The 26,011-nt window shown below is 51.8% G+C and overlaps 1 protein-coding gene across 10 annotated transcripts in view; it reads right to left on the bottom strand.

The window, feature by feature from the left end:
• Positions 1-26,011, bottom strand: part of CNTFR (ciliary neurotrophic factor receptor) — a 200,585-nt gene that overhangs the window by 33,654 nt on the left and 140,920 nt on the right. For all 10 annotated transcript variants that reach the window (XM_038124675.1, XM_038124679.1, XM_038124677.1 and 7 more), the window contains one exon: positions 22,392-22,622. In XM_038124675.1, coding sequence (XP_037980603.1) covers positions 22,392-22,622 — 231 coding nt within the window. The remainder of the gene's footprint in view (positions 1-22,391; positions 22,623-26,011) is intronic.

Genomic DNA, 26,011 nt, shown 5'->3' with positions numbered 1-26,011 from the left:
CAGCAAACCTGAAGCATGACTTCACAGGGATGGAGGGGAAATACCCTAGAGCTTTGGAGAGAAATGTTATTAGAGTCACTGAAGGATTTTGCTGTGCTCTCTGAAGCGTTGCACAGAAAATTACAGGTGAAGAGCAAGCCCCGTGGTCTGGACCTTGCCAGCAGCACAAGGATGCTGTGGTGTCTGGGCTCACATGAGCCCTACTTCCCTATCATGAATCTGTAGCACACTGAAAATGCCTCCTGCAACAGGGACACTCCTCTTGATGCACACAGATAGCTCACAATCCTTCTGAGATGAGGTGAGCAGCTGGGACAGGTCAGAGAGCCAGGGCCTGGCTGCAGATGAGACCTGCAAGGGTGTGCTGGCAAAAACCAGACAGGGCAGAGCAGTTTACCCAATAGTTTGTCATCCTCTACTGGAGCAGAGAAAACAGCTCTGACTGGGTTAATGCCGATGCAGCTAGGTCTGTCCCATGGTGTATGAGCCACCAGCAGCATGGGAAGGAAGGCAACACGCCTGGAATAAGTGGGGAAATGCTGTGGTGCTGCCAAAGTTTTTTGCCCTTTCCAGTGGTGACATGAGGTTGAACCTGACCAGGATCCAGTATGGGAAGACTTGGGGTTTGCCTGCCAGAGGCAGATGCTGGAGGCATAACACTGGTACCTGTCCCATGCCCAGAAGGTTGATCAGAGGCATTTCTGGAGGGCAGATCCCACAGCAGCACCCATGGCTTTCTGGCAGAGCAGCTCAAACCATGGCCCAGCACAGTAAAACTCAAATGACTTTTGAGGTCCTAAATCACACATGCATCTCAGTGGCTTTCTATCCTGCTTTCTGCACTAATATGGGATGGAAAGGCAAGAACTGGGCCAGGACCCACCGGGCAGATGCACTGTCTTTGTTTCACCCCCATGCTGATGCTTTACTTGGACACTTGAGGAAGTTTGTGGCTCAAAAGCAGCTGTCGCTATGAGCCAAAATGGGTTGCAAATGTATTGGCATGTGTTGTGTCATCTGCAGTGTTTAATAGGATCCATTTTCCAGGGAAGGGGAAAAAGAAGAAGAGGAAGGGAATGCTTAAATCAGCAAAACAAACATTCACCGCCCCTTCCGTAGCACTACACCCAAGGCAATAGATTATTTATGGAAGTTTGGTCTGGAGCAATAACCTGCAAGGGCTTCTCACAACAATGCAGCTGGATTCAGATGTCAAATCAAAATCCTTAGCACTTAATACCTTCAAAGTCTGTACACAGAATGGATGCGTTGCTGGTCCCAGTGGAGTTATTGTGGGATTTGTCTCTCATTTCACCACCAGCCCCGTTAACATACTAATTCCTGCTGCCCTAGAACTGGGCAGTGGACCTCCCTTCCTGGTGACACCTACACCATGCCTAGGCTCTGAGACGCTGCAGGAGTTGCCTGCCCACGTGGGAATTGCTGCAAGGCTTGGGAAAAGTGGTAGATGGGAGAAAAGCATGCTGTGCCACCTTACAGTCACCTTACAGGGAAACGGAGGCACAGAGCAGTCAAAGGAAGGCTTCTGAGGATGGAGAGGCTGACAGAGGGTGCCTGTTAAATCCCTCAGCCCCGAGTGCAGTTCCCTGCTGAACCCCAGGTGCCCAGTCACCTCTGCAGGCATTTGAGCACTGCTGAGCTCAGCACCCATGGGTGGCTGAGCTGCCGAAGCCTCTGTCTCTTGCCTGGCCCCAGGCAAGGCTGGGAGATCCCTCCTCGCCTGCCTGGCTTCCCTGCAGCCCAAGCAGATGTTCTGGGTCCTGTGTCCCGGGACAGATCCCGGCTTGATTTATTACTGGACGTGACTTCTGGAGTTTGTCAAAGGCACCCGCTCCCCCTCCCCTGACTTTTCCCACACCCTTCCCATTTTGTTTTACGTTCACTTTGTGGTCTCCCCACCATAGCTTGCAATAAACAGAAACTCATTTCCAGTATAAACAACTGCACACTCTGCCCCAGCGAGCCGTACGACCCTGCCTTTCCCGCTCCCCACCTCTGTCTGCTTTTGGGTTCTGGGAAAACAGACTCTTTCTTCTGATTTTTTTCATGCCCCCTCACAAGTCTCCTGGCCCTTTGCTTTTTTTTTTTTTTTTTTTTTTTTTTTTTTCCCTTCTTTCTGAGATTTATAATGTGCCAGCCAGAGCTGGAGTGGTCTATCCCACTCCACATCACGTACATGCTATTAAAAGTAAAGCTGCCAATAGATCTCAGTAAGGAAAACCACCTGAGCTCTGCCTGAGCTGAGGGTTTACAAGATGGGGATGTTGGCCCTGACATGGCCAAAAGCCTTTCAAGATGTGGGATGTCTCTCAGGGCAGAATTTAGAAGACTTGAATCAGAGAGTGAAGACATGCAGGGCAGATCTTGTCCTCTCCAAGGCCTGAGTCAGGAGAGATGCCAGCCTGATGGGAGCCAAGCCTGGTGAGAAACTTCACAGGAATGCCATGGAGAGCTGGATAGTCACCTCTCTGCGGTGCTGGGCTGATGCTCTCAGTTGCCTTTATCTATCTTTAACCACCTGGAAAGGAACTGGTTGGGTCAAGCTGTCTTGACCCTTTCTGTGCCTGATGGGGACAGACAGACACTCAGGGACAGCAAATCGAATCTTTCCTTTTTATGGAGTACACACCTGTCTGCAGCATTTTCACAGAATCACGGAATATGCTGAGTTGGAAAGGTCCCACAGGGATCATCAAATCCTGCTCTTAGTTCTGCACAGGATAGCACCAGGAATTCCACCATGTGCCTGAGAGCATTGCCCAAACTCTTCTTGAGCTCTGTTAGGCTTGGTGCTTGCTCCCCACTTCCCTGGAGAACCTGTTCCAGTGCCCAGCCACCCTCTGGGTGAAGAACCTTTTCCTATTGTCCAACCTAAATCTCTCCTGACACAACTTGAAGCCATTCCCTCATGTCCTGTCACTGGGCACCACAGAGAAGAGATCAGTGCCTGATAAAAATCCATAAAAAGTGGTAAATGTTTTTGACACCTGGAAGAGCTTGCCAAAGGCTCAAGAGGATTCCCTGCCATTGGAAATCTTCAAATCAGGGCTGAATGCTTACCTCACAGCTTTGCTGCCCTTCAAAGAGGAACCTACTCAGGGCGGTATCCTGCCCTGCAGGGGCCACACAGCAGGGCAGGCAGCAGCCTTGGACCCCCATGTCTTCCCCACATCCCACATCACAGGGATGCTGCAGGGGGTGCACATATCTGCCTTTTCCCATGGCACAAGGATTTTGGGGTCAATCATCTTGTAGTGCTTGAGGAACAAAGCTGCTTGCTTGGCCAAAGCGCTCTGGTTGCAATTTTACTCTCTATTACCCCTCTTTTACTCTCTACTGCCATTTTCCTAGGACAAGCTAGCCCAGGACCACCAGTGGGCAGGAGTTTGTCTTTTAATTCCAGGCAAGGAGCTGGTCAAAGCAGCCAGTGGTTTAACTTTTGCTGGGAGATTAAGAAAAATGAGGAAATGAGGTGGGTTAGTGAAAATCTGAACCCAAGTGGTTTAGCTGGAGAGAATCCCAGCATTGTAAGCTGGCCTCCAAGAGTGCTGGAAATATCCTTACCTCTGTTGCAGATGCTGACATTGCGCTCATACTACACTGGCTTGGACTCACTGACAGTAAGGCTTGTGCAGCCCCAGACAGCTGGATTTTGATTGTGCTCCTTTAGTTTTGCCCCATGTGGTGTTTTCCATGTAGAAATAAGCTCCATGAGGGATTGTACAGAGTGCAAGGGTGCTGCTGAGAGGGCTGCAGCACTGCACTGGGTCTTCACATCTACAAGAAAGTTGTGTTGATTTGGAAAAAAGCCCCACACATGTAATTTACAGGGACATTAAACCTGAGTGCCTGTCTCAGCGCAGAGTCTGAGTGCAAAGCAGACACTGTGGTACCACAGAAAGCAATGGGGAGCTCCCAGCCGCAGCTCCTGGCCCCTGACCACTCCCAGCAGACATTCCAGTGCAGGTGAGTGAGTTTGCTCATTTTGCCTTGTCCTCAGAGAGAAGCTGATAGTGATCAGGTGTGTGATGCTCCCAGTGGGCAGGATCAGGGCTGGATCCAGGCTGGGTGGGTGTCTCCATTCACTGACTCCAATGCATGAATGTGCTGGACTGATCCTTACACACTCTGTTCAATGCCAGAACCAGGCTGTGAGCTGGCCTGAGGGAATTGAGTCCTCCAAGAAGAAGGGGACTGCTCCAGGTGGTTTTAATCCCCTTGGGTGGGAAGTCATGAGAGATCTGGTAATGCAGATCCACCTTGTGCTGTCTGTGCAGCAGGTCCAGCAGATGGTCTGCCTGTATTTGATGGCAAAGCTGAAGGGCATGGGAGGTTTCCCCTGCAAAACTCCCAATTCTCATGGAAGCATGCTGATCAGATGGAGCCACACTAGAAACTCCACATACAAAAATCCCCAGAGTGGAGCAACCCTGCTGTTACGTGCTGAGACCTTCTCTGTCTTGACAGCTTGGCTGCTATCTCGCATCACATCTCTGTTTGCTGACAGCACATCATGACACGGCTCCATATCGTGGTGGGGACAGCTGGTGTTGCAGGTGGCTGTACCCACGGCAGGAGAGTTACAGCCAGCTACAAGGAACTGCACGGGCCCGCCGGATTCCCTAACAACAAATCCATACCGATGGATTAGCTGTCTGTGGAGACAGTTGGTAGCATTTTATCACCCCTTCACGCCCCATTGATAAAAGCACTCCTGGTATGAAGGGTGGCCAAGAAACTGCTCTGCTCCTCTCCTCTCCCATGGTCGAGCCGCTGAAGCTGTCCCCAGCCGACCCGAGACCCTTAGCCTTTGTGCTGTCCACCCAAACCGAGCATCCCCAGTGCAGTTAATCACTGCAAGCGTCGGGGCAGGAGACAGCTGAGGCCCCTGAACCCCAGCACAGTTCGCTGACCCTGAGGAGGAATGCAGCTGACTCACACCACGGGAATCTGACCTCCACGGGGGCTGTGCGACTGGCTGAGATCATGGATATCCATGTCCTGGCACTGCGGCTCCCAGCAGAACTGCAAACAGTGTGGTGTGCCCTCGTGGGTCATGGTGGGTCCAGCCTCTCACCTCACTACAGTGATGTTCTTTAGGCCTCCCAGTGTGTGCTGCACACCTGGCACAGTGCCGGCTTCCCTGTCTCTGTCCCTGCTCAGGAGCATGGGCAGCAGTCCTGGCTCTCTCCAGCATGATATTTCCAGCTAGGAAATGCTCTGAGTGTGGCAGCACTGGAGCTCTGCCGCCTCTGATTCTCCTCCAAGTGACCCACAGGGTACTGTTAGAGCTGCTGTTACGGTGATTTTTATTTAAATCAATATCTTCCGTGTTGTCCCTCAAGCGCTCACTACTAATAACCTCTCATCCTCTCAGCATGCCTTCAGTGGCCGTCAGCTTTGCTTTGCTCTACACAGAGCTATGAGCCCTCAACACTTCTCTGCAACTCCACCTCTGCCCACGCCTCCTGGGAGTGAGGCTGCTGCCACCCCGGGTGCAATTCAACCCCAGCAGCAGCCACAAATACCTACGGGACTCCCAGCTGGTATTTAAGTTTCCAGTCATTGTGATGGGAGGAGAAAGCCCTGAAAAATCTCATTTCTCCAAAGGCTTTTTTTTGAGTGCCAGCCCCCTGTGGGATCTGATAAGGCAAATCCCAAATTGTTTGAATAGCAGGTTTCAGGTCCAGCATGCGGCTTTTGAATCCCAACATTTATCATTACTATTCCTGGAGAGACCAGGGGTTTCTCTGCCTGCAGTTTCTGAGTGCAGAGCATGGAAGAAGCCTGGGTCACTTGGTCATCTATATCAGCAAAAAGAGGGAGGAGAATGCCCCCGGGAATGACACAATCCTGCTAACCACACAAGGCACAAAGAAACACCCTGATTTACCAGCATCTCCAAATTACAATAACAAATCTTTACCTATTTCATTGAGCACATATAGGTGCTTATCTACCAGAGCTGGAAATCTTGGTGAATCTTCCCCAGGTGCCAGTGTGGCTCAGCCTAACAACCACAGTGTGACAGTCCTGGGGCTGGGGACCTGCCAGGGTGTGGCATAGTCCTGAGGTGAGCAGACATGGATCCCCCATGTGCACATGCTGCAAAGCCAATCCTCACTGCCAAGCACTGGGACGCTGCAGCCCCTAATGGGAAAGGCCTCTCAGAATAAAGCACCAGCCACCATCTCACGTCCTCTGTATTCCCTGGCCACCCTTCCCCAGATCCCTCCCCGACAGCTTCCCCCAGGCTGCAAAAGCCAAAACCAACTGCGGCAAAAAGTGAGGCATAAACCCGTCATTGTGATGGCAGATCAGCATATTATGGATTTCCCATGTCAAAATAATGGATGAAAATTCGTGCTGCCACCCTGGCTCCAGAAGGGCACTGCTCCTCCTGCCCATGGTTTATGTTTGATGAAACTGAGTTAGTAGCGTTTTTATCTGTCAATTAGGAACCATGAAACAGTTATTAAATAGAGTCAGAGCCCTCCTTGCTGCTCTCCTGGGCAGTGCAGGAGACACATAACAGCCTGTAATGAAGCATTAAGCAGCAGCAGTTTTGTTTCTGATAGGATTGGAAATGATAAGCCAGCGAGGCATGGCCGGATAGGGGGAGCAGGTCCCTGGCTCAGAGGACGCATAGCAGCAGCTGCTGTGGGGAGGTTCAAGACTAAAATTTCTGCCCCCTGCCCCAAATAAAGTCTCTGCAGGACTGCCATCATGCCGCATCTGCTTGATGGGGGAAAAGCAAGGGCATGAATTTAATTATCTGCTTTTCCTGGTGCAGCCCTGGATGATTTCCATGGAGGCATGAGGGCCTTCAGCTGTGAACAGCAATGATATCCCAGCCCCAAGGAGAAAAAGAGCTGGTTTAAACAAGTTTTAAGAGATAGGGACAGGGCTGTTTATAGAAGGGAGATAACACAGGCACAATCCACTTCTGGAGGTCATCAGAGTCCAGGGAATGCTGTCACTGCCTTCTTTCTGCAGATGTGGATGCCCTAATCAGGCAAAGTTAGGATGTCTACTTGATCTCAAGGACTCTATGTCCAAGATTTGGTGCACAGCAAAGGCAAATTCTCGGCATAGTGATGGTAGTCCTGCACAGAGAGAGGCACCCAGGGATGGGAAGCATGGAAGAGGTTCACAGTTCCAGTGTCAATGGATGCATTTACTTGTGTCCTTCCAACCCTCATGTCTCAGGGTTTGGTAAGCCCTTGCTCTGCACCCACACCAGTCCCAGGCGGCTCAGAAGAGCATTTGCTCACCCACCCATAGCCATGGACCCACCGCCTCCCCAGCAGGGACCACCCAAATGGGTACAAAGCAAACTGTCCTACCAGCACCTTGCCCAGGGGACCACCACAGATCTGGCTATGCCAAAGGCTTTCAGACATTGTGGCTGCTTTGCAGCCTCTTAGTTCACAACAGAAACAGGACAACAGCAGGGGGGTATTTTGCTTCTGGTGATTTGAAATTAAAGGTTGAGTTTTCAGGGCTTTTCCTTTTGGATCTCCCTCTGATTTAATTAAAAACCTCATCAAACCAAAATAAAATGAGCAAAATCTTGAACACAAAGTGCTTAACTCTATAACAATATACAACAAAAACTTTCATCTGGGTCTGACTTCCAGGGCATTTTTCCAAATTTGCCAGTGACTCGCAAATCCCATTAATTTCTTCTTTCTGGGAAAACTGCATAGGAATCTGAAGATTAGCATCTCCCAGTGCAATGAGGGCTCCTGCTAACTCCTCTTCTAGTTGCCACCCTACAGAGAGCAGGAGGGATGTACACTGCGGTGTTAGGCTGGCTCACTACAAACCTACACCATCCAACCCTCTCTTCCCGGGGACTTTTCAGACTTTCAGTGTTTGCAAGACACTAAGGGGCTCCTGGACATGTTGCACCATCACACCACTCTGTCCTGAGTCCTGCCATCACAGTATTCACAAGGCACAGTCTTCAGTGCCTGGCCTCCAGGCTAAGCCCTGTCCTTCCCTTCCAGCCTTGAAGAGTGAGAGGGACACCCCACCTAAGCAGACATCTGAGCTCTCCCTGCATGGAAAAATGTAGCTACAGTAACAAATTGCTCAGAGCTGCAAGGCAGTGATGGACAGGTTTCAGCAAAGCAGATGGGAAGGCTGCTGGTGGATAGGATGGTTTGAGAGGAGTGTGGAGGGCACAGTGATGGGCATGCTTCCCTAGGGAAAGAGCCTCCTCACACTCATCCCTTGTTCTGCTGCATGCCCATGCCATGGGCATGTTGTACCAGCATGAGGCTCTCCAAACTTCACAACAGACACAGACTTGCTGGGCATTTACTGCTGCCAAGCCATCTCCAACACCGTCACCTTACCAGGATAAAGGAGATGCCCAAAATATGGCTGAAGCATTTGTGTTGCCTCTACAACCTGTCTGCAGAATAAAAGTGGGGAAAAAATTTGAAGTGGCAGGAGAAGCAACAGCTGCTGTAAAAGTGAAGGAACCCAGGAGACAGGAAAGGCACAGACCTGTGTCTGCACACACCAGGCCCTCTGAACTGCAAGCTGCTTCCTTGAGACAATGCTACCTTGGCCCCTCACCATCTGTTGGGAGGGATTGGTGCCCAGAGCACGATTTCCATCTCTGTGCCATAGTGGGATGCTCATTGCTGCAGGCAGCACGAGAGCCCGATATCACCCAGCCAGGCTGAACTTCATCCCAGCTCCTGCTGGGAGAGGTGTGCAAGCCCCTGGAGTGGTCCAGTACCACTGGAGCTGTCACAGCTGGGCTGGGCTGCAGAAAGGAAGGTGCAGCAGGGACAAGAGAAATGGGAATCCCTGCCTGTTCTGATACTAGATGGTGAGAGGTTTTCAGCTCACTTTCCACCTTTACTGTGCCTGCAAGGTGGCCAGGATGGAAGATGACTGTGGGCTGCTGAACAGGGGCACATCTGTATCCACATCTGTATCCACCTGTATCCACCCCCATCAGGACAGGGGGTAAGGAGCAACCCAAGTGGTTCTCCCTACACTATCCCAAAGAGGATGCAAAATTAGGACCAAAGGCAGCCCAGGGTCCGTACAAAACACGTATCACCCTCACCTGCCTGGGAACCTTGGACTTTGCAGCACTGCAGGAGTAGGGTGCTTCCCTCACTGCACCTCTTCAGAACAGAAACCCCAGGTGCTCCTCAGGGATCAGTATTTGCTTTTGGAAAGCAGCCAAGTGGCTAAACCAGGCTGGAGCCTACTGCTGGTGCTACAGACCTGATCAGCCAAGAGACAGACCCAGAGCAGTGACAGGGGCAGGAACACCTGCAGGGGCTTTTTTGTAGCAGTGGTGAAAGGGCTCTGAAATGCCTCTATCCTAGAGTGAGCATCCTTCAGTTGGGAAGAGGGGCTGCAGCTTGACCTGCTGTCCCTGCCTGCTTTGCACCCAGAAGGGATTCCGGGACTGAAGTGAGAAAAGGTGGGCAACCCTTCCTCCTGCACCTCCCTGGCTTCCCTGAAATTTGCCCTAAAACAAACTCTCTGGGATTAGCACCAGCCATATCCTGGTGAGAACAATATTAAGGGATTATGAGATTAGAAATACCATTTATGCTAGAGGAATAACTCTAATTCTTATCTGATTGTCTACAGATGTCAGCAATCAAAACACCTCTTTCATGCAAAGCAGGGAGCACTGTTGGGGTGCAAGGTGAACACCACTTGGCCCCCTCCTAGCACAAGCCAGCTCCTCCTGCTGATACTTGCCCCAGATTGTGTTTGCCAGCAGCTGCTGGCATGTTACTTGCTTTGTGGGGAAACGCTGCTCAGCAGGAGCCCTGTGCTGGGACTGCACCCCCTCCTCTTGTGTCTCTGCTGGGCTGCCCTCCCAGGATAAGCTCAGCTGTGCCTGCTGCTTGCAGGGTGCTGGTGGAGAGCCCGGGGGAATGACTGCTGCTTTGCCCACAGGCAACACCACCCTGAAACTTCAACCACAGCCCTTTAGATACTCTGGGCCACCAGTTCCTCTGGCAGTGGGTGGTGGTCCCATGAGCAATGCCAGCACTGTGACCTGCAGTGTGCACTGATGCAAGGCTTTTCCTGCTGCTGGAGGGGTCAGACAACTTCAAAAAGAGACAAACTAACCAGGTCTGACCCCAAACGTGTGTGCTGCCCCACTGTACTCTCAGGGTCTGCCTTACACCCAGCTGGAGGGGCTGGGATTGTTGGGGCTGGAGCATCACTAGCTTTGTGGCACTACTGCTCCTGGGCTGGCCAAGCACTTTGTGCCAGCTCGCCTGGGGAGGCAGCTCGTAATGGGGTGGCCTGGGAGGCTCTGCCCAGCCATTAAGGAAGGTAAGTGGTTCTGGGTGCGCTATGCCAAGCCCCTGTCTGCACGCTGGAGGCAGAGTTCGTGCTGTTTGATGGCACATTATCTCCATTCGGCTCCTCATCAAAAGCTCTCTGTCAATTCCTCCCTCGAAGGAGGGCTGTGAGAGCTTTCTGTCCTTCATGCTAATGCTTACATGAGTATCTCCATCCTATCTCTCTTCTTCCTTCCCTTTCTCAGACCCGAGCCATCTTGTCCCATTTTGTCCCATTTTCTTTTCCTGCCTTGCCCTGTGCCTTGCAGACACCCCAGCACTGAGGTGACATTTGTCTCCTCCCAGCCAAGAGCAGGGTGCACAAAAAGCAAGACATCATGGAACTGGGATGGAGCAGGATGAGGAGTATCCTAAGCGGGGACAAGCAGCATCCTCTGAACACCCCACATCCTCCTGTTCTGCAGGTTTTTCCTCGCAGCCCTTATCTGCACCATGAAACACCTGAGCCACACTATCTGACGAAAGAAACAGCAACCGCGAAGCTAAATCTGCAAGACAGGGATATGCACCTCCCTTAAGTCACTGACTTGAAGGCCATGGGAGAAAATTAGTTCATCTCACCTGACCTCCTGGGTTGCACAGGCCATTACATCCCTCCATTACCCCTTGATTGAGCCCAATAACTCGTGTTTGACAGAACCATCTTTCAGCAAGGCAGCCAGCCTTGCTCTGCAGATAACAAGCAACAGAGGAGCCGACACGGCTTTTGGCAGTTTGTTCCAATGCTTAATCATTTTTTCTATTAAAAATATGAGCCTCATTTCTAATTCAAATGTGGTTGTGGCTCAGCTTCCAGTTATTGGCTCTAGTTATGCCTTTCCTTGCTGGGTTAGTACCCAGTATCTTCTCTGCTTGGAGGTAATTACCAAAAGGAGTCAAGGCATCTTTCCAGCTTCCCTTGAAGTCACTGAACAGACTATTTTAAGTCTTTCTCCTTTTGGCAGTTCCCCCTGCTCCCTTCACGTCCTTCTTTACTCCTGTTTTCCCAGGGTCCTTCTCAAGTCACTTAGATAACATCACGGGAACTAAGCAAGGATCTAATATTGTCTTTGTTTGTACATATGCAGCAGTTGGCAGAGCTGGCTCAGTCTTGGATCCAAGAGTCCCCTTTCTGGCCAGCCTGTCATAACACAAACTCACTGTGTGGGGCACCTCCATCCTGGCATCCTCCTGCAGGAGCTGTCTTCTGTGCTCCCTGCTGTATTGCTTTTTTTTTTTTTTTTTTTGTCATAATTAAGCCCTGGAGGTATATAGCAGCACACACCTCATACTCCTGGGCAACCGTTCTGCTCATTCCAAGTGGGAATCACCCCGGAGTTTTGCTGAGAGACAGGGAAATGGGAGAAGGAAATGCTGCAAAATGATACCTGCAATGACTGTGTCCCACAGCAGCTTTGTGAGCTTTTTAATGCCCATGAAAAAGCCCACTGCTCTTTTCCACTTCTGGACAAAACCCCCATGGGCCGACACAGCAGTCCCCACACCACCATGGCAAAAATCACATCCATGAACACTGCTTTGGCAGCTAAAAAAGTGAGTGGTGCTTCCCCTCCTGAGACTTTGAAGGCTATGGGAGCATAGCTGGTGTGGCTGTGCTGCTCCAGCAAAGCAGACGGAGTTGGCAAAGGGCCGTGTATCACTACTGACACTTGCAGCAAGGAACAGCCTGGTGCTTTTGCACAGAGCAACCCAGCAGCATAATCACACCTGCTTTGCATCACTGTGAACAGCAGGGGTGCCCACAGTACCAGCTCCTCCCTCCATGCTCTTTGCTCCAGGAACTCAGGGGCTTCTGATTTTGGACCTGATCTGGCCACTTAAGTGCAATGCTTCAGGTCAGCTGGAGATAGGGGAATTCACCTCTCCTCAGAATTCACGACTCTGTGAGCAGAAGAAGCAGAAACAAACCCACATGCTGGCCAGGAAAGGGAGGAGGAATGGGAGGAAGGGCTGGGTGATGAAGGCTGTGGCAGAAAGGGGAGGTTGTCCATTACACGTCCCGGCTGGCTGCCTGGTAGCTGTCCCACTTCATGGTGTGATGCAGAAACATGCAGATCTGTGTGATCAGAGGTCCCTGGGGTGGGCTGCAGTGGGTGGGAGTGCTGGCATTGGGGGTGTCCAAAATAACACACCCCATTTGGGAAGCCTTGGAGGGTGAGGAGGGCACAGGATCATCACACAGGTTTTTAAGCCCAATTCTGTGGCTTCTGAAAATTCCTCCCCAGTCTGTGTCTTAACTTCCCCTTCTGTCTTTTCATTTAGACTGACATCCCTGTTTACCACCAAGCTGGGGGAGGAATGAGAGGTGGCACAGCCTGCCCTGTGTCCCCAGTGCAGGGGACTGGAGTCCATGTCCCTGGGTTTCTATAAGGGCAAGAGAGAAAGAGGAGGAAGAGGCTGGTGAGGCCAAAGAGCCTTTTCAGAGGGCAGCTACACCTGGCTGGCAGCTCAGGGAAGTCAGGCACAGAAGGAAGGGGAAGCAGCTTGAGTCCATATGGAGAGAGCAGGGATGAACTCTGCACTGGAGGGCTTAGCAACTATTTCCCCAAAAATGTGCATGGCACCCCATCAACTGCAAAGATATCAAAAGATGGCAAGTTCTAGCTCATCCACCATACAAAAAATATACTTCACAGATCCCTGGCTCCAGCCTGCTCAATGCAGGCACTGGCTCAGACCAACACAGGTCACACAGCATCCAGAAAGCAGCCAAAAGGCAGAGAGCTGCTTGCAACCCTCTGCTTTCTTCCCTAACCAAGAGAACACGATGCATCCATGACATGTGACAAGCCATTCCATGCAAGGCTGCTCCTCGTGGAATGTGCAGAGTTGGGGTGTGCCCAGTACAAAGCTACTCACTCTGTTCAGCTGTGGTGAGGAAAAACATCCAGGGTTGGGAATGCTCAAGACAAGACAGCCTAACACGAGCAAAAATGCAGCAGCAAGGTCTGAGCTACTGCTCCAAACCTCCTCATGGTTTCCTGGCATGGACCCCTTGAATGATCTCCTGTTTTCCAGAGGTGAACCTCCAGAGGATCCACGTTCTCATCCTACACATCCAAACTCAGCCACACACGACATTGAGTTTCCCTGTGAACCTGACTCTGGTCCACTCATGGTTTCGTGATCCCTCTGTCCTCCACATCTGCCACCTGGGGCAAACTGCAGCGCTGGAGAGTCACTGCTGGTCCCTGCTGGCACAAGGTTCTGTGCACGCACTGCTGAGCTCTGCCTTTCTGGTCCCCAGAGAGAGACCAGATTTCCCCGCGCTGCTTGGCACATCAGATAGCCATTGCTCACTTGCTTTTGGCAAACACCCCTCTCCCTTCCCAGCATCATCAGCAGCCAGGCTGCCCAGGCTGGTACCTGTGAGCTGGTGGAGAGAGGGGCCTGACACAGCCTGACAGCACCTGTGCTCAGCAGGCTCTGTATGGCTCCTGCCAGTGCGGAGAAGACCATCCTGAGGAGAAAACAAGCAGCCGTCACCCTAGGGATGGTATCATAAACCATTTTAATAAGGCATGTTGCTCCCCCTCCCCACCATCCTAACTCATGCGAACGCTGCCTTGTTCAGTTGGCAGCAAACGATAAAGACCCCCAGGGAGCACAGGAGGGGGAGAAAAGGGACATCTGTTTAGAGCATTTCTACTGCATGGCTCTCCCAGGCTATTTCTATCTCTTCTTGTCAAAATTTATCAACTGCGTAATTGTTTAAACAGCATTAAAGTGCTTGCAGCAAGAGCAACTGGAAATTGTCCTGCAGTTGCCTCTGGTACTGATGCTGACAGCTCAGGAAGGGACTGGGGAGGAAAGGGATCCATTGGGCATGGGAACCCTCTGACTCCTTTTCCGGGGGGGAGACACCACCCTGTCCTGCTAACAGGAGGAAAATAATCTCACTTTATCCTGGTGCCCTTCCCTGCTGTCCAGGCCCAAAGCTTTTCTCCTTCTCCTCCGCTCCCTGTCCTGACCTGCTGTTAGCACACATTTAGTCTGCTAAATTATTTACAGCAGATGCAGTGGCTCGGGAAACCACAGCTAATGACAACGTCTTTCACGCTGATGTACCCTGGGCCTTGCCCTGACCCTGCTGAGCCCTTGGCTGGCACCTCACTGCATGCTGGGCCCCACTGTTGTTCCCAGCCACTGCCAGAAGTTTCAGAGAGAGCTTTGCATACTGGTAAAAGATGAGAATTTGCTGCTGCTTGCCATCTCCTCTCCTTCAGACAGGAGGGATGTGGACACTGAGGACCTTCACTGTGGGGTGTTCTCATTCCTGGTGACACTGCCTGGCCTGGGTACCTGCAAACATGGGCACATGTGGGCAGTGACATGCAAGAGTTGTACCCTGTGCTGGTGACATTGCTGGGGTTTCTTCTTTCAGCATCTTCTGGGAAGCAAACAGTGATCTTATTTAAGTACCACAGCCCTTTGAAGCTATGGTGGAGAAAGGAAAGCAGCATTCACACGTGGAGCACTGACTCCTTTACTCCTTGTCCCATAGCTGCAGTGACAGGAGGTGGCTGTATCCCGGCCTCTTCCTCCCCTCCCAGGACCCTGGAAGCTGGGGACACATCGCTGGTGGGCGGCAGGAAGCTCACACCAAATATTTTGACAAGGAGCACTTAGGAGCAGCTCAGATAAAATCCTTCCTGGAGCAGAGGCCAGTGCAAACAGAGAACCAGTGTGTGTCTCCCCCAGTTGCCACAGCAGTCACGGTCCCCACCCATGGCCACCATCCCCCAGTCAAGGAGGAGGGTTTGTCTTCCCAGCCCTTGGCATACCTAATTCCTGGCACTGCAGAGCAAGGGTTGTGGGAAGCTGTTTGGACTGGACTTGGGATTCTTTAATTACAGAGCTGTTTTTGTCATGTTGGGCAGCATAAACAAATCTCAGGAGAGCAGAAGGAGGCTGTGCTGCCATCCACGCAGGACATAGGATGTTGGTACTGCATGCAGCATTTGGTATTTGTGCTAGACACAGATGGGGACGATTTTCCAGGATGTTGCCCCAAAATCCTTTTTCTTTTTCTCCTCCAGCCCAGCAGCTGGAGTCAGGCTCCCTCTCGGTCCTATCCCATGACCTATTCCCAGCCCAACTGGAGGAGAGGAAGCACAGGGAACCTCTGGGCTCATTTCACATGGAGTTCCAAAGCTCAGGATCCCACATTTACTGAGAGGGTTCTTGCATCTTAAGCAGCCTCTCTCTGATAGACGGTGCATCCCTGCTCTGGCTTGTCGCTGGCAACCCTGGAACTCTGCCCTTCTCAGTGCCCTCGTGCCACATGATGCTCCTGCCATGACTCCACCATGAGCTCTCCACAGCACCCAGCACCTCAAGAGCTCATTGCTGTGGCCACATCCCTTCAGGTACTAGTGGAGACAAGATTTGGGAATGGGATACTGCCTGCATTGGCCACCTCCTGGGCATGCTCCTCACATAAACAGCATCGGCAAGGCCAGGGCAGAGCTGCTGGTGCTGTTGTCCCAAGCTGTTGTCCCAAGTGGCTACTCATAAATGCCCCGTGAAGCTCCACTGGCCCCAGCACGGCGTGCTCCTTGCTGTCCCCAACTCCCCCGTGGAAAGAGGGGAGCCGTAAGGATGGGAGAGGGGATATTTTTATTGTTTCTGACACCGGCTGCCCCAGATTATCATGTTTTACAGAGCGAGCCAAGGAAGCATCACTCTGCTATGCTGCAGCTGGGCTGGCTGCCCAGCCCAGCGAGGGGAAGGAGGAGAGGAGCAGCGGGGCGCGGGTGCGAGTGAACGAGTGTGTGCACGCGTGGGCCACGGGGCACGGCTCCGCTCGGCTCTTCCCGCTGTGGCATGCAGCCTGCAGCCCACTGAACGGGGCGGAAAGGTCGCCTGCTGCCTGCAAACGTGTTTGTTTTTCTAGTCCGGCTCCTAATTAGATTAGGACTAATTGCATCTGGGAGCGTGGTGGGGTTTTTGGGTGGGTTTTTCTTGGCTTTCTCCTTAAAGAGCCAGGATAGTAATTTGCATACTGTTACCCAGTACGCCTTTTAAGCTCTCAGCGGGGCCAAGACCCAAAATCTGGTCGCAGGCAGCAGCACAGTTCATCCACTGAATTTTCCCAGCCATGCACGAACAGCACAATGTGGGAAGGCAGCGACTGGAGAGCCCCATGTCTTGTGAAATAAAGCCAAATTTCAAAGAACAATGCATACCTGCAAGCTTGTTGCTGCTCCCTTTCTGTGGCTCTCAGGAATCATGGGTGGAGGGGTGATGCTTGGCTGTGAATCACCCAGGACCACTGCACCTACCCAGCCCCCAGTGCTACAGGCACATGGGGAGAAAAAACCCTCCACAGTAATGAACCCAACAGCTCTGGTGCATCTCCTTATTCTGGAATATCAACTGTAATTTAAATTTATTAGCTCCACCCTTGCCGAAGGTTTGGTCCATGCTGATGCAGTCCTGCCCTCAGGCACTGTCTGGTCACAGCCTCGGGGTTGCCCTGTTGTGGGACTATCCCCAAGGGGCAGGAGCATGTTGGGAGGGAGAGAGGGATGAATCGAAGGGGTGGGTGCTGCTCCCTGCCAGCTGGCCCTGGTGCCAGGGAATGGTTGTGGTCATGTTTAACTTGTTGCTCCTGAAATAGCCAAAGTTTACATCCCCATAGGAAAGGATTGGAAGAGTTCAGAGGGGAAAAAGATCCATCAAAAGGGCTTTTTAAAAATAACAATAATAAAAAAAAGCTCTGCATCACAGATCGCTGGACACAAGCAAGGAACTATCTGCACACACTGACCCCAAGCCTGTGCTTCTCTAGCAGCATCCAGGCAGGAGCACCAGCCTGGTCACCAAACTTCTGTTCTCCCAAGCTGGCATGTCATCAGTACCCTCCTGCAGTTTTTTTTTCTGCCCAACCAAGCCACGGAAACAGGCAGGGACATGCCAGGCCCTGGGACTGCCTTCCTCCACTGTTTAGCCAGTGCCCATCATGGGATGCTCATGCCTGCCCTGGTGGAGTCAGAGGCACATGTCTTACGTGGAGAGGTCACTACCTTCTTGTTTTGCTTCTTTATTTTGGATAGGTGAAACAGAAAAAATGTTTCAAAAATAACAACAAAAATAGATAAAATAGATGCAAACTTGCAGCACAACCCTCTGGTTGCAGCTGGAGCCCAGCTGGGAGGAAAAAGACTTCTAAGGCAGAGAAAAGGGAGGTTCTGATTATTTATTAGTGGCCGATGTTTGATTGCTTGCTAATCAGTCCAGAGAACACTCAGGCTCTCCTGGCCTCCCCGCTCACATGTGGTTCCTGTTGCTTTGCCCCTTTCTCCCTCCCTCTCTCTGGTTTTGCTTTGTTTGTTTTTCTGTTAATTTGGTTGTTTTTTCCATGTCATTTTCCGTCAAACCGCATGTTTTTTCCTCTTTCTCTCGCCAGCCACTGCAGTGACAGACATGGAGGAAGCAGGCCAGCCTGGGACTGCTTGTACTCTGCCAGTCCCTTTCCTATATCCATGGCCTGGGAGGCAGCAATGCCCATGGGACAGCACTGGGGCTGGCATCAGGCTACAAGACCCCAGGCCACCACTGCAACATGGAAGACAACTCTACTGCCTGCATCCCCATCTGTGCCCCTGCTGCTGGAGGGAATTCTGCTGTATTTCCTCTCCCATGCTTGTACTCCATCCCACCAGGCAGCAGCCTTTTTGGGCAGCAGGCCAAATGATGGTCAGATGCATGTTCACCAGGGCATGAGCATCCCCAATGCAGGACAGAAGGGCAAAAGGGAGGAGGTGCTGGGTCGGGATGGAGATAAGCAGGTTAGAAAGGGATGGAGGGATGGGAGCAGAAGGAGGGTGCCTGCCCTGCCTGCCTCCCTCCCGCCCTCCCTTCTTTGCACACAAGGCCTCCCCGCTCTCATGTGCAGTCTCCGGCTTCTGGCAGCCTTTCCGACGTGCGTTTCCACTCCTCTCTGGCCCATTAGCAGTATTTTTATAACATTCTGTAACGCACAGCGCCGTGTGCCAAACCTCAAGAGTGCATTATTTCCCAACGTCTTTGTTATATCCACCCCCGGGCCCTCCGGCTGCGCATTTCCAAATGCAGAGCTGTGGCTTGTGGGAGCAGCCAGGAGCCCGGCACCACACTCCTGTTACCCAGAGCCTTGTGCTCCCTCCTGCCCTGCTCCTGGTGCTCGGCCCTGGGCTAAGGACAGGGATGCCTGATGTGTAAAAAGACCCAGACCCATCTCCTGCTTCTGGTGACACGTGGACATCTGCTGCTGTCAGGCTGCAGGGCAGGTGATCACTGAAGATAAACACCTGGTTGTTCTCCTGTGCTCCACTTCATGCTCAGCTGCCTGAAGAAAGGGGCAGACCAACAAGTCACTGCTCAAAGCCCCCTGGAAGAGGTTTCCCCTGGAGAAGTGCCAGCTTCCCCCAGGCCAATTTGTGCTGAGGAGGATGCATGCCTTGTAGGTTGCTGACCTGGGACCTTTAGCAGTAGACAAGCCCGGGGATCCTTCCTCGCCATCCCTGAATGCACACTGTCCCACTACATGTGCACCAGTGTTCCCATTTCTGCAGTGAGTGAGACAGCCCAGCTACACCCAGCCTCTGCAGGGTGCTGCTGGGCTCCCAGCCACATCCCCCATGATGTGCACTGGGGCATCAAACCCATCTAAGGGATCAGATGAGCTATCTGTGCCTTCCTTCCCCCCTGCTGAAGCACATTGATAAAACACCTCCACACATTTGTGCCTGCACCATTAATGTAGCATGCTGGTCCCTTCAGCACGAAATCCCCACCCCAGATGTCCTCTTGTCCCTCCTCAGCCACTGGCATATCCAAACAAAGCCCCTGGTCCCTGTGGGCCAGAGTCATTACAGATAACACCGCACAGAGTGGCCCAAACACAGTCCAACCATGGTGCCAAAGTTTCCCCATCCCTTCCAGGAGCTCCCCTTTTCAGCACAATCTGATCCCCTGTAGCTATTTCCTAAGCTGTGTTCCAATTCTCATACTAATCCACATTTTCTCTGGTTTAACTCATAATTTCCCATGTGGCACCATAGCAAATACTTCACTGAAGTCAAGACAGATTACACTGACCACATTTCTGGGCTTAGAAAACCGGTTCCCTTATCAAAGAGAGCTATCAGGTTAGTCTGCTGTGATATATCCCTGGCAAACCCCCCTTGTATTTTTTTCCCATTTTCCATTTGTCTCCACGTCTTTAATTGCTCCCTCTCCCAAGTGCACCATGCAGTCCCACTGTGCTGTGGGGTCAGGCTGTCTGACAAGGACTTTTCCTTCGCTCTGGCTCAGGAGACACGTTGCACTGGCTACCACCACTGGCCTCTCAGCTGCTAATGAGCCTTGCTAATGAGCAGATGTCCTCACATGGGGATGAGGTGCTCCCCAAGCCTTTAGTGCATTGTGGTCTTTGAAGGTGCCTCCACAACAGAGGGAAACCTCCAGGTTTTATGCTCCCTCCTCTCCCTTAGCCTGTGCTGCCCTTGCTCTCAGCATCGCTGCTCAGACGCGGTGGGGTTCATTGGGGATCGGGCTCTGCCGAGCTTACGTTTAATCTCCCCTGAAACCTGTCTGCAGAACCAACTCTGCTCTTCTCTCCTCGTTTGCTCCGTATTTATATGGCTAACCCCCCTTTTCATTTCCTCTGCAAGGTCTCGCTCAGCTTGACTCCTGGCAGGTCTCCCTTTATCCCTGTGCTCGCTGACCCCCACGACAGAGCTTGCTTTGCTAATTGACACCCTTTCCTGGTCCTCAGCCCTTCTCTGCTCCTTCTACACATCCTTCCTGTGGTGTTGTATGCTCAGGAGCACCCCTGCCTTGCCTGGGGAGCACATTCCAGGTACCATCATTTATTTAATGAGATCCCCAGCACTTCTCCTCGTGCAGCCCCAGCCCCTCACTCTCGCTGCAATCATCCTTCTTGTTGCCCCAGCAAAAGAGAAAAATGCAGGCACAGGCCTGTTTTCATTTAATTTCCCACACAATTGAAATGAAATGAGTCCAGGATCCCTCAAATCCCCGGTCTGGGCTCCCAATGCACTCAGCTGCTGCAGCAATGCTACCACAGGGCCATGCTGCAAACCTCCCACAAGTCACCCATCTCCACCTACATGCCCAAGCCCATCTCCATTCCCTGCCGGGATGCTCCCAAATCGACTCCTCTGCATGAATCCTCACACCTCCAGGGAATCAATCATTTCCAGCAGAGCCAGCACACTTAGGGTGGGGTGGGGGAAGCAGGGGCTGGGGGTGCAGTGCTACGAGGAGAAACCTCATGGAGAGTGTTAAATTAAAATCCAGACAGTTAAATTAATTACCGCTAAAAGCGTCTCACCTGATTAGTTCCTTGCACAGTTAATTGTGTTAACAACGCCAGACACTTGTTTATTTATTTGTCACCCTCTCTCCAGGGGCTGGTGGCCCCGGCAGTGTCCAACTGGGCTTCTCAGCTGCCCAGTGCTCAGGGGGCTGTGACTCTCCAGCAAATGGGAACACACAGTAATAGGGAACAGCAGGATTTGGGCTCTAACGCTGAGCAATTCCCACGGGTCCCTGAGCGGATTGACAGGGATTACTATTAGCGAGGTGCTTAGCAGATGGAGGAGCCATTGCAAAATCACAGCGATGCCACAGCTGCAGAGGAGGTGGTTGGAGGCTGCGGATGTCTCTCCACTCCCCTTGTTTCCTGCAGGCCTGGGCTGCAGCCCTCTGTGCACTGGCACAGCCTGGGACCTCTCCCCAGATGGGATCTGGTGAGCACATGCCCAAGCAGAGGAACTGCACAGCCTCCTTGTGCTGCTGCCTGCACTGGACCCAGCGCCTGCCTTTTCTGGCTCTGAACTAGCTGTGAACACCTCCTGACCATAATGCAGCTAAAAAGCCCCTGACTCATTTGTTAGGCAGTGTCAGTGGCCTTTTTGTCTGCCATGCTCCCAACCCCCACACCAGCTCACTGGTGTGAACCTTGCCCTGTGCTGTCTGCTTCCCCTTATCTGCTTTTCACATTGCCTTCCAGCTCCTTCCAGCATCCCTTCTCCTTGGCCCAGACACCAGGATCCATCCCACATGACCTTAAATGAGTTGGAGACTGTAGAGGATCTCCAAGATTTGAATCTCTAGGTGCAGTGAACCCCTCGTGCTTTGTTTTCAGGGCTTGCACAGACCCTCCTGTGACCCTCTGTCCCTGGAGCGTGGCCTAGGATGGGAACACCACCCTGGCTCTGATGCCAGGTGCAGAAAGTGAGATAAGGAGTAGAGAAAGACTCTGCTGTGTCTTCCAAACCTGGGAACATACAGCCACCTACATGACACATCCCTGGATGGCAAGGGCTCCCAGCTGGTGCATCACAGTTACCATCCCACAGCCAGCTATGCTGGCTGGTGCTCCCAGACACCCACGGCTGCCAGTTGTGCACGCCGTGCTGCAAAACACACAGTTGCTATCAGCTGTGCAAACACAGCAGCCCTCAAAACACACAGCTGCTGTCAGCTCTCAGCATCATGTGAAATACAGCACAACTCCTATCTCCCCTGCTGACGACTGGGAATCAGCGCATCCCATGCCGGAGATAGGCAAAATGCTGGGGAATGGGCAGCTGTCCCCCAGCACACCTGTGCACCCAGGATCCAGCAACATCTTTTGGCTGCTCCTCTGAAACTGTAATCCCAGCCTGGGCTTCTCCTTGCTGCCTGCAATCCTGTCTGACAGCTCTTTCCACCTACAGAGATGGTTGTTGTGTCACAGGGCTAGAGGAAGAAGCTACATCCCTTCTCAAATTATTTCTGAGGCATCACTTAACCCACTAGCTTTGATCCAAAGCTTGGGCAGAGTGGCTGATTCCAGCTGGGATTAGTATGCCATAAGGACCTCACACAGCAGCGTGCAGCAGACAACCCTATGTATGGAAAGTAGAGGGGCTGGCATGGCAGGAGGGGGGGCTGTGGGGACTCAGTATGGGAGCAGAGACTGTCCCCCTCAATGTGACATGCCGGGGTACTCACTTCCCACCCTCAGGTTGGTCTGGTACTTGAGGTGCCAGGAGGAGCCCTCGTAGCAGGAGTACTGGCCGCTCTGCGACAGGTCAACATTCTTGAGGATCAGGTAGGAGCCATTCAGGTGGGACTCGTCGATGTCGGTGCCATTGGCTGTCCAGGTCACGGCTGCGTCCCAGTCCATGGAGCCGCACTTCATGGTCACGTCTGCACCTACCCGCTCGTACTGGATGTGGCTGTCTGTGGGAAGGAAAAGGGGGAAAAACAGGTGAGCTCAGAGCCCCTCAGCACAGTTGCCTTGGAAATAAGATCTTACCTTCCCATCTGGGAAGTAAAAAGAAGGACTGGGGTGTGGACTAACACTTTGCTGGCGGGCAGGGAAGCCCAAGTTCTGCTACTGTCCCCAGCCAAGATTTATTTTAGACTAGAGTGGACCAGCTGACAAATACCAGAGGATCATGGACCACCTCCACCCACAGGATGGCTTCCTCTCAGCTTTGCTATGGTGAACATAGGTCAGGGCTGCATGTATGGCTCACCAGCCGAACACCCCACAGCACGGCCAGACACACAAGACATTGCCAGTCATGTGTCCAGGTGACTTCTTGCAGGACACAAACCAAACACATGTATCAGAAGCTCCCAGCAGAGAGATGACACAGCCCCAGGACTTGTCCCCAGCAAACTCCACGTATTTACTAGTGCAGATGGGAAGCACGTAATTCTCCTTGCAATTCCCTATCCAGTAAACCAGGCAGGAGGATTGCAACCTAACTGTGCTGTGCTGTGCTGTGGAAAGGCACAGCTGCTTCGTGCATGCAGCGCTGTTTGTCTCCTGTCTGAGTTTTCTTTTCTTTCCACAATAACGTGATGCTTGCTGAGCTGTTTCATGTAGCAGCTCACGAGTGGGGCAACACAGCTCATTGGGCACCAGCTGCCTAATTGAATTTTCTCAGGTTTCTGGACAGGAGCTGGAGCTGACATTCATTAATGATCCTTAGCAACTGAATATTTCCTGTGTTGCTACACTTGGCTGTGCTGAGCTGTATGTGGCAAGGATAAAACCACGTGACAGCATGTGCGTGACACGGGGTGAAGCAGGATGGGAGGATGAATGGGGATGAGGTTCCTTCAAGGCTTCATCAAGCCTTTGTGCACAGACAAGGGTGGTTCACTTCTCAAAATTCTCCTGGGCTTCAAAACCACATTTGACAAGGTGCCTTCTAAGGAAACTAAGCAGCCCTGACACATGGGGAAAGTCCTTGCAAGGATTTATAGCAGCTAAAGTCACGAGAGCAAAGGTGAAAACAAGCTGTCAAATGTAGCAGTAGAAGATGTCACTGCTGAAACCTGACAGAGATCCGAGCTGGATCAGATCTGCCCAATGGCCTCGTAACTCACAGGTAAAAGGGGTCAGGGCAGAGAGAAGACAGAGTGCTGCTGAGGCTGTCAGGGCAGCCAAAGCCCAGCTGGGTTCCAAAGTGCTGCAGAAGGACATCATGCTACAGGCCACCAGGCAGTAACCCTCTGTTGATTAATGCACAGTGGAATGCATGCAGCCTTCCTTCCCCTACACATTCATGGTTTCAAATGTGCCCCAGCCTCCATGGAAGCCCACCGTGGAGTCACCACACTCCTGCCCCTGAACACATCAGCTCAGTGGTGACCAAGAACTCAAGCCCAAAATGGAAAGTGCTGTAACTCAAAAGCCATGAACAAACCTGTCCCCATGCTGTTATGAGCACAGCATCCCTGGAAGCAGGGCAAAGGAAGGAAACAAAAACAGCTAAGGCTTGAAACAGATTCCATGTAAAGATGGTTTAGTAGACTCTAACCCTTCATCCATAAAAGGGGACAACCAAGCAAAGATGTGACAGACACCTTAGCAATGACGAGTGACATGAAGAGGACAAATAGAGAAGGACTGCTTGCTCTTTCTCCTAATAAAATAAGGGAGAGCAAGACAAGCAATAGAAAGTGGTCTCTTTTTTTGCATGAATTGTGATTAAATTACAGAGATCTATATCCATCAGATGCTGTTGATGTCAACATTGGAGGGGGGAACAGCAAGTAAATGAATTTATAGCAGAAGATGACCTAAAACACTGAGCTGCCCAGTGAGCCTTGGAGATTGCAAGCAGCCGACAGTGGAGACAGATGGGATAAGCACCTCCAAGGCTTCTCCTCTTTTTTTCCCCTCTCCAGACATCAACTCCTGGGTCCCACTGGTAGGTGGGACCACATGGATATGATCCGGCATTCCTTGTGCCTAAGCCCACATCCTGATCCCATCTGCAAAGCTGGCTCTGGAGGTGTGTCTGGCAGGTCTCAGCCATCCTGCAGACTGTCTGTCAGGACACCTGCTTCTGACAGGAACAGAGCACCTTTGGGGATGTTATCCCTGCAGGGAAAGGCGGTGCTAAGGACAAGGAAAAACTGGTTTGTTGTGAGTAAGTTGCTGGTGTGATGCCCCAGGACCATTTCTGACACAAGCCAAGGATGAAGACCTTTGGGAAGCTGTGCTGACCAGAAAAGTGTATTTAAAGGGTCTTAAAAAAGCTGAGAGAATGTACTGACAGGCAGAAAGAGGGGAGAACATCTAAGATGAAGCATCTGTGTGAGGAGGGGTAACTGGAACAGGACCAGATACACAGACAGATAGACAGAAGTAGAAGAAGACAGTGGATGGAAGAATGAATGTAACCACAGACAGAGGGACAGCAGGCTGGATGGGCACAGATGGAATGGAGGAAAGGAGGCATGGAAGGACAGTGAATGTGAGTGGTGTTGGGTGGACGGCTGGCTACTTGAATGGCTCTGGATGTGGATGGATGGTTGGATGATGAATGGAAGGACAGACAGATGAGTAGGCACATGTGTGGATAGACAATTACAGATATCAGAGTTTCAGTAAGAATTCAAGCAACTTACTCGAGTTCTCTAATTTCTTCTATTGCATAAGGTAAAGAGGTTTTGTCTTCCTGTTTCCTGTTGGCTCACACGACCATTGACTGTTCTGTCCTTACACTTGGAATTCTGCCCATCAGAGGCACTGGAGCTCTGACACTCACCATTGCACCACCCACCAGCCTTGCATGGAGAAAGGCCCAGTGCAGTGATGGATCCACAGACCTGCCAACCTTGCCTGGCTCCTGCCTGCCTGGTGCCTATTTCCAGAGAAGGACTGAGATAGAAGGAAAGCTCTGGGATGCTCAGCTCTGCCTGTCAGGACTGTGGCTGAGAGCTTGTCCATAGCTAGTGGCTGAAGGACTAAGATGGGAAGGAAAAAAGTCACCTTGAGTTATTTCCTCAAACAGTACAAACACACTGGCATTCATCCAGAAGGGCTGAGGGAGCCATTCCTGGAAGACAGGTCTTTGAAAGCAATGCTCCCTTCCAAGGCAATGATTTAAGGTTCCTGATGAAGGAGAAGCCCAAAGCACAGCTTCAGAGGAGGCATTTCGTCCAGCAGGGTTTGCTGTGGATCTTACTGGAGCAGAGACAAGTCCTCATGTCCTCCCTTGTCCCATGACAGGTGTGAGAGTCCCACCCAACCACAGCGACATCAGATATATGGCATTTCCTTTGGGAAGGGGCACCATGGGGACTGCTCCCCTGGAATGCTGGAG

This window comes from Motacilla alba, chromosome Z (genome assembly GCF_015832195.1).
Source record: "Motacilla alba alba isolate MOTALB_02 chromosome Z, Motacilla_alba_V1.0_pri, whole genome shotgun sequence".
Lineage (NCBI taxonomy): Eukaryota > Metazoa > Chordata > Aves > Passeriformes > Motacillidae > Motacilla > Motacilla alba.
This window is presented reverse-complemented; position numbering and strand designations above follow the sequence as displayed.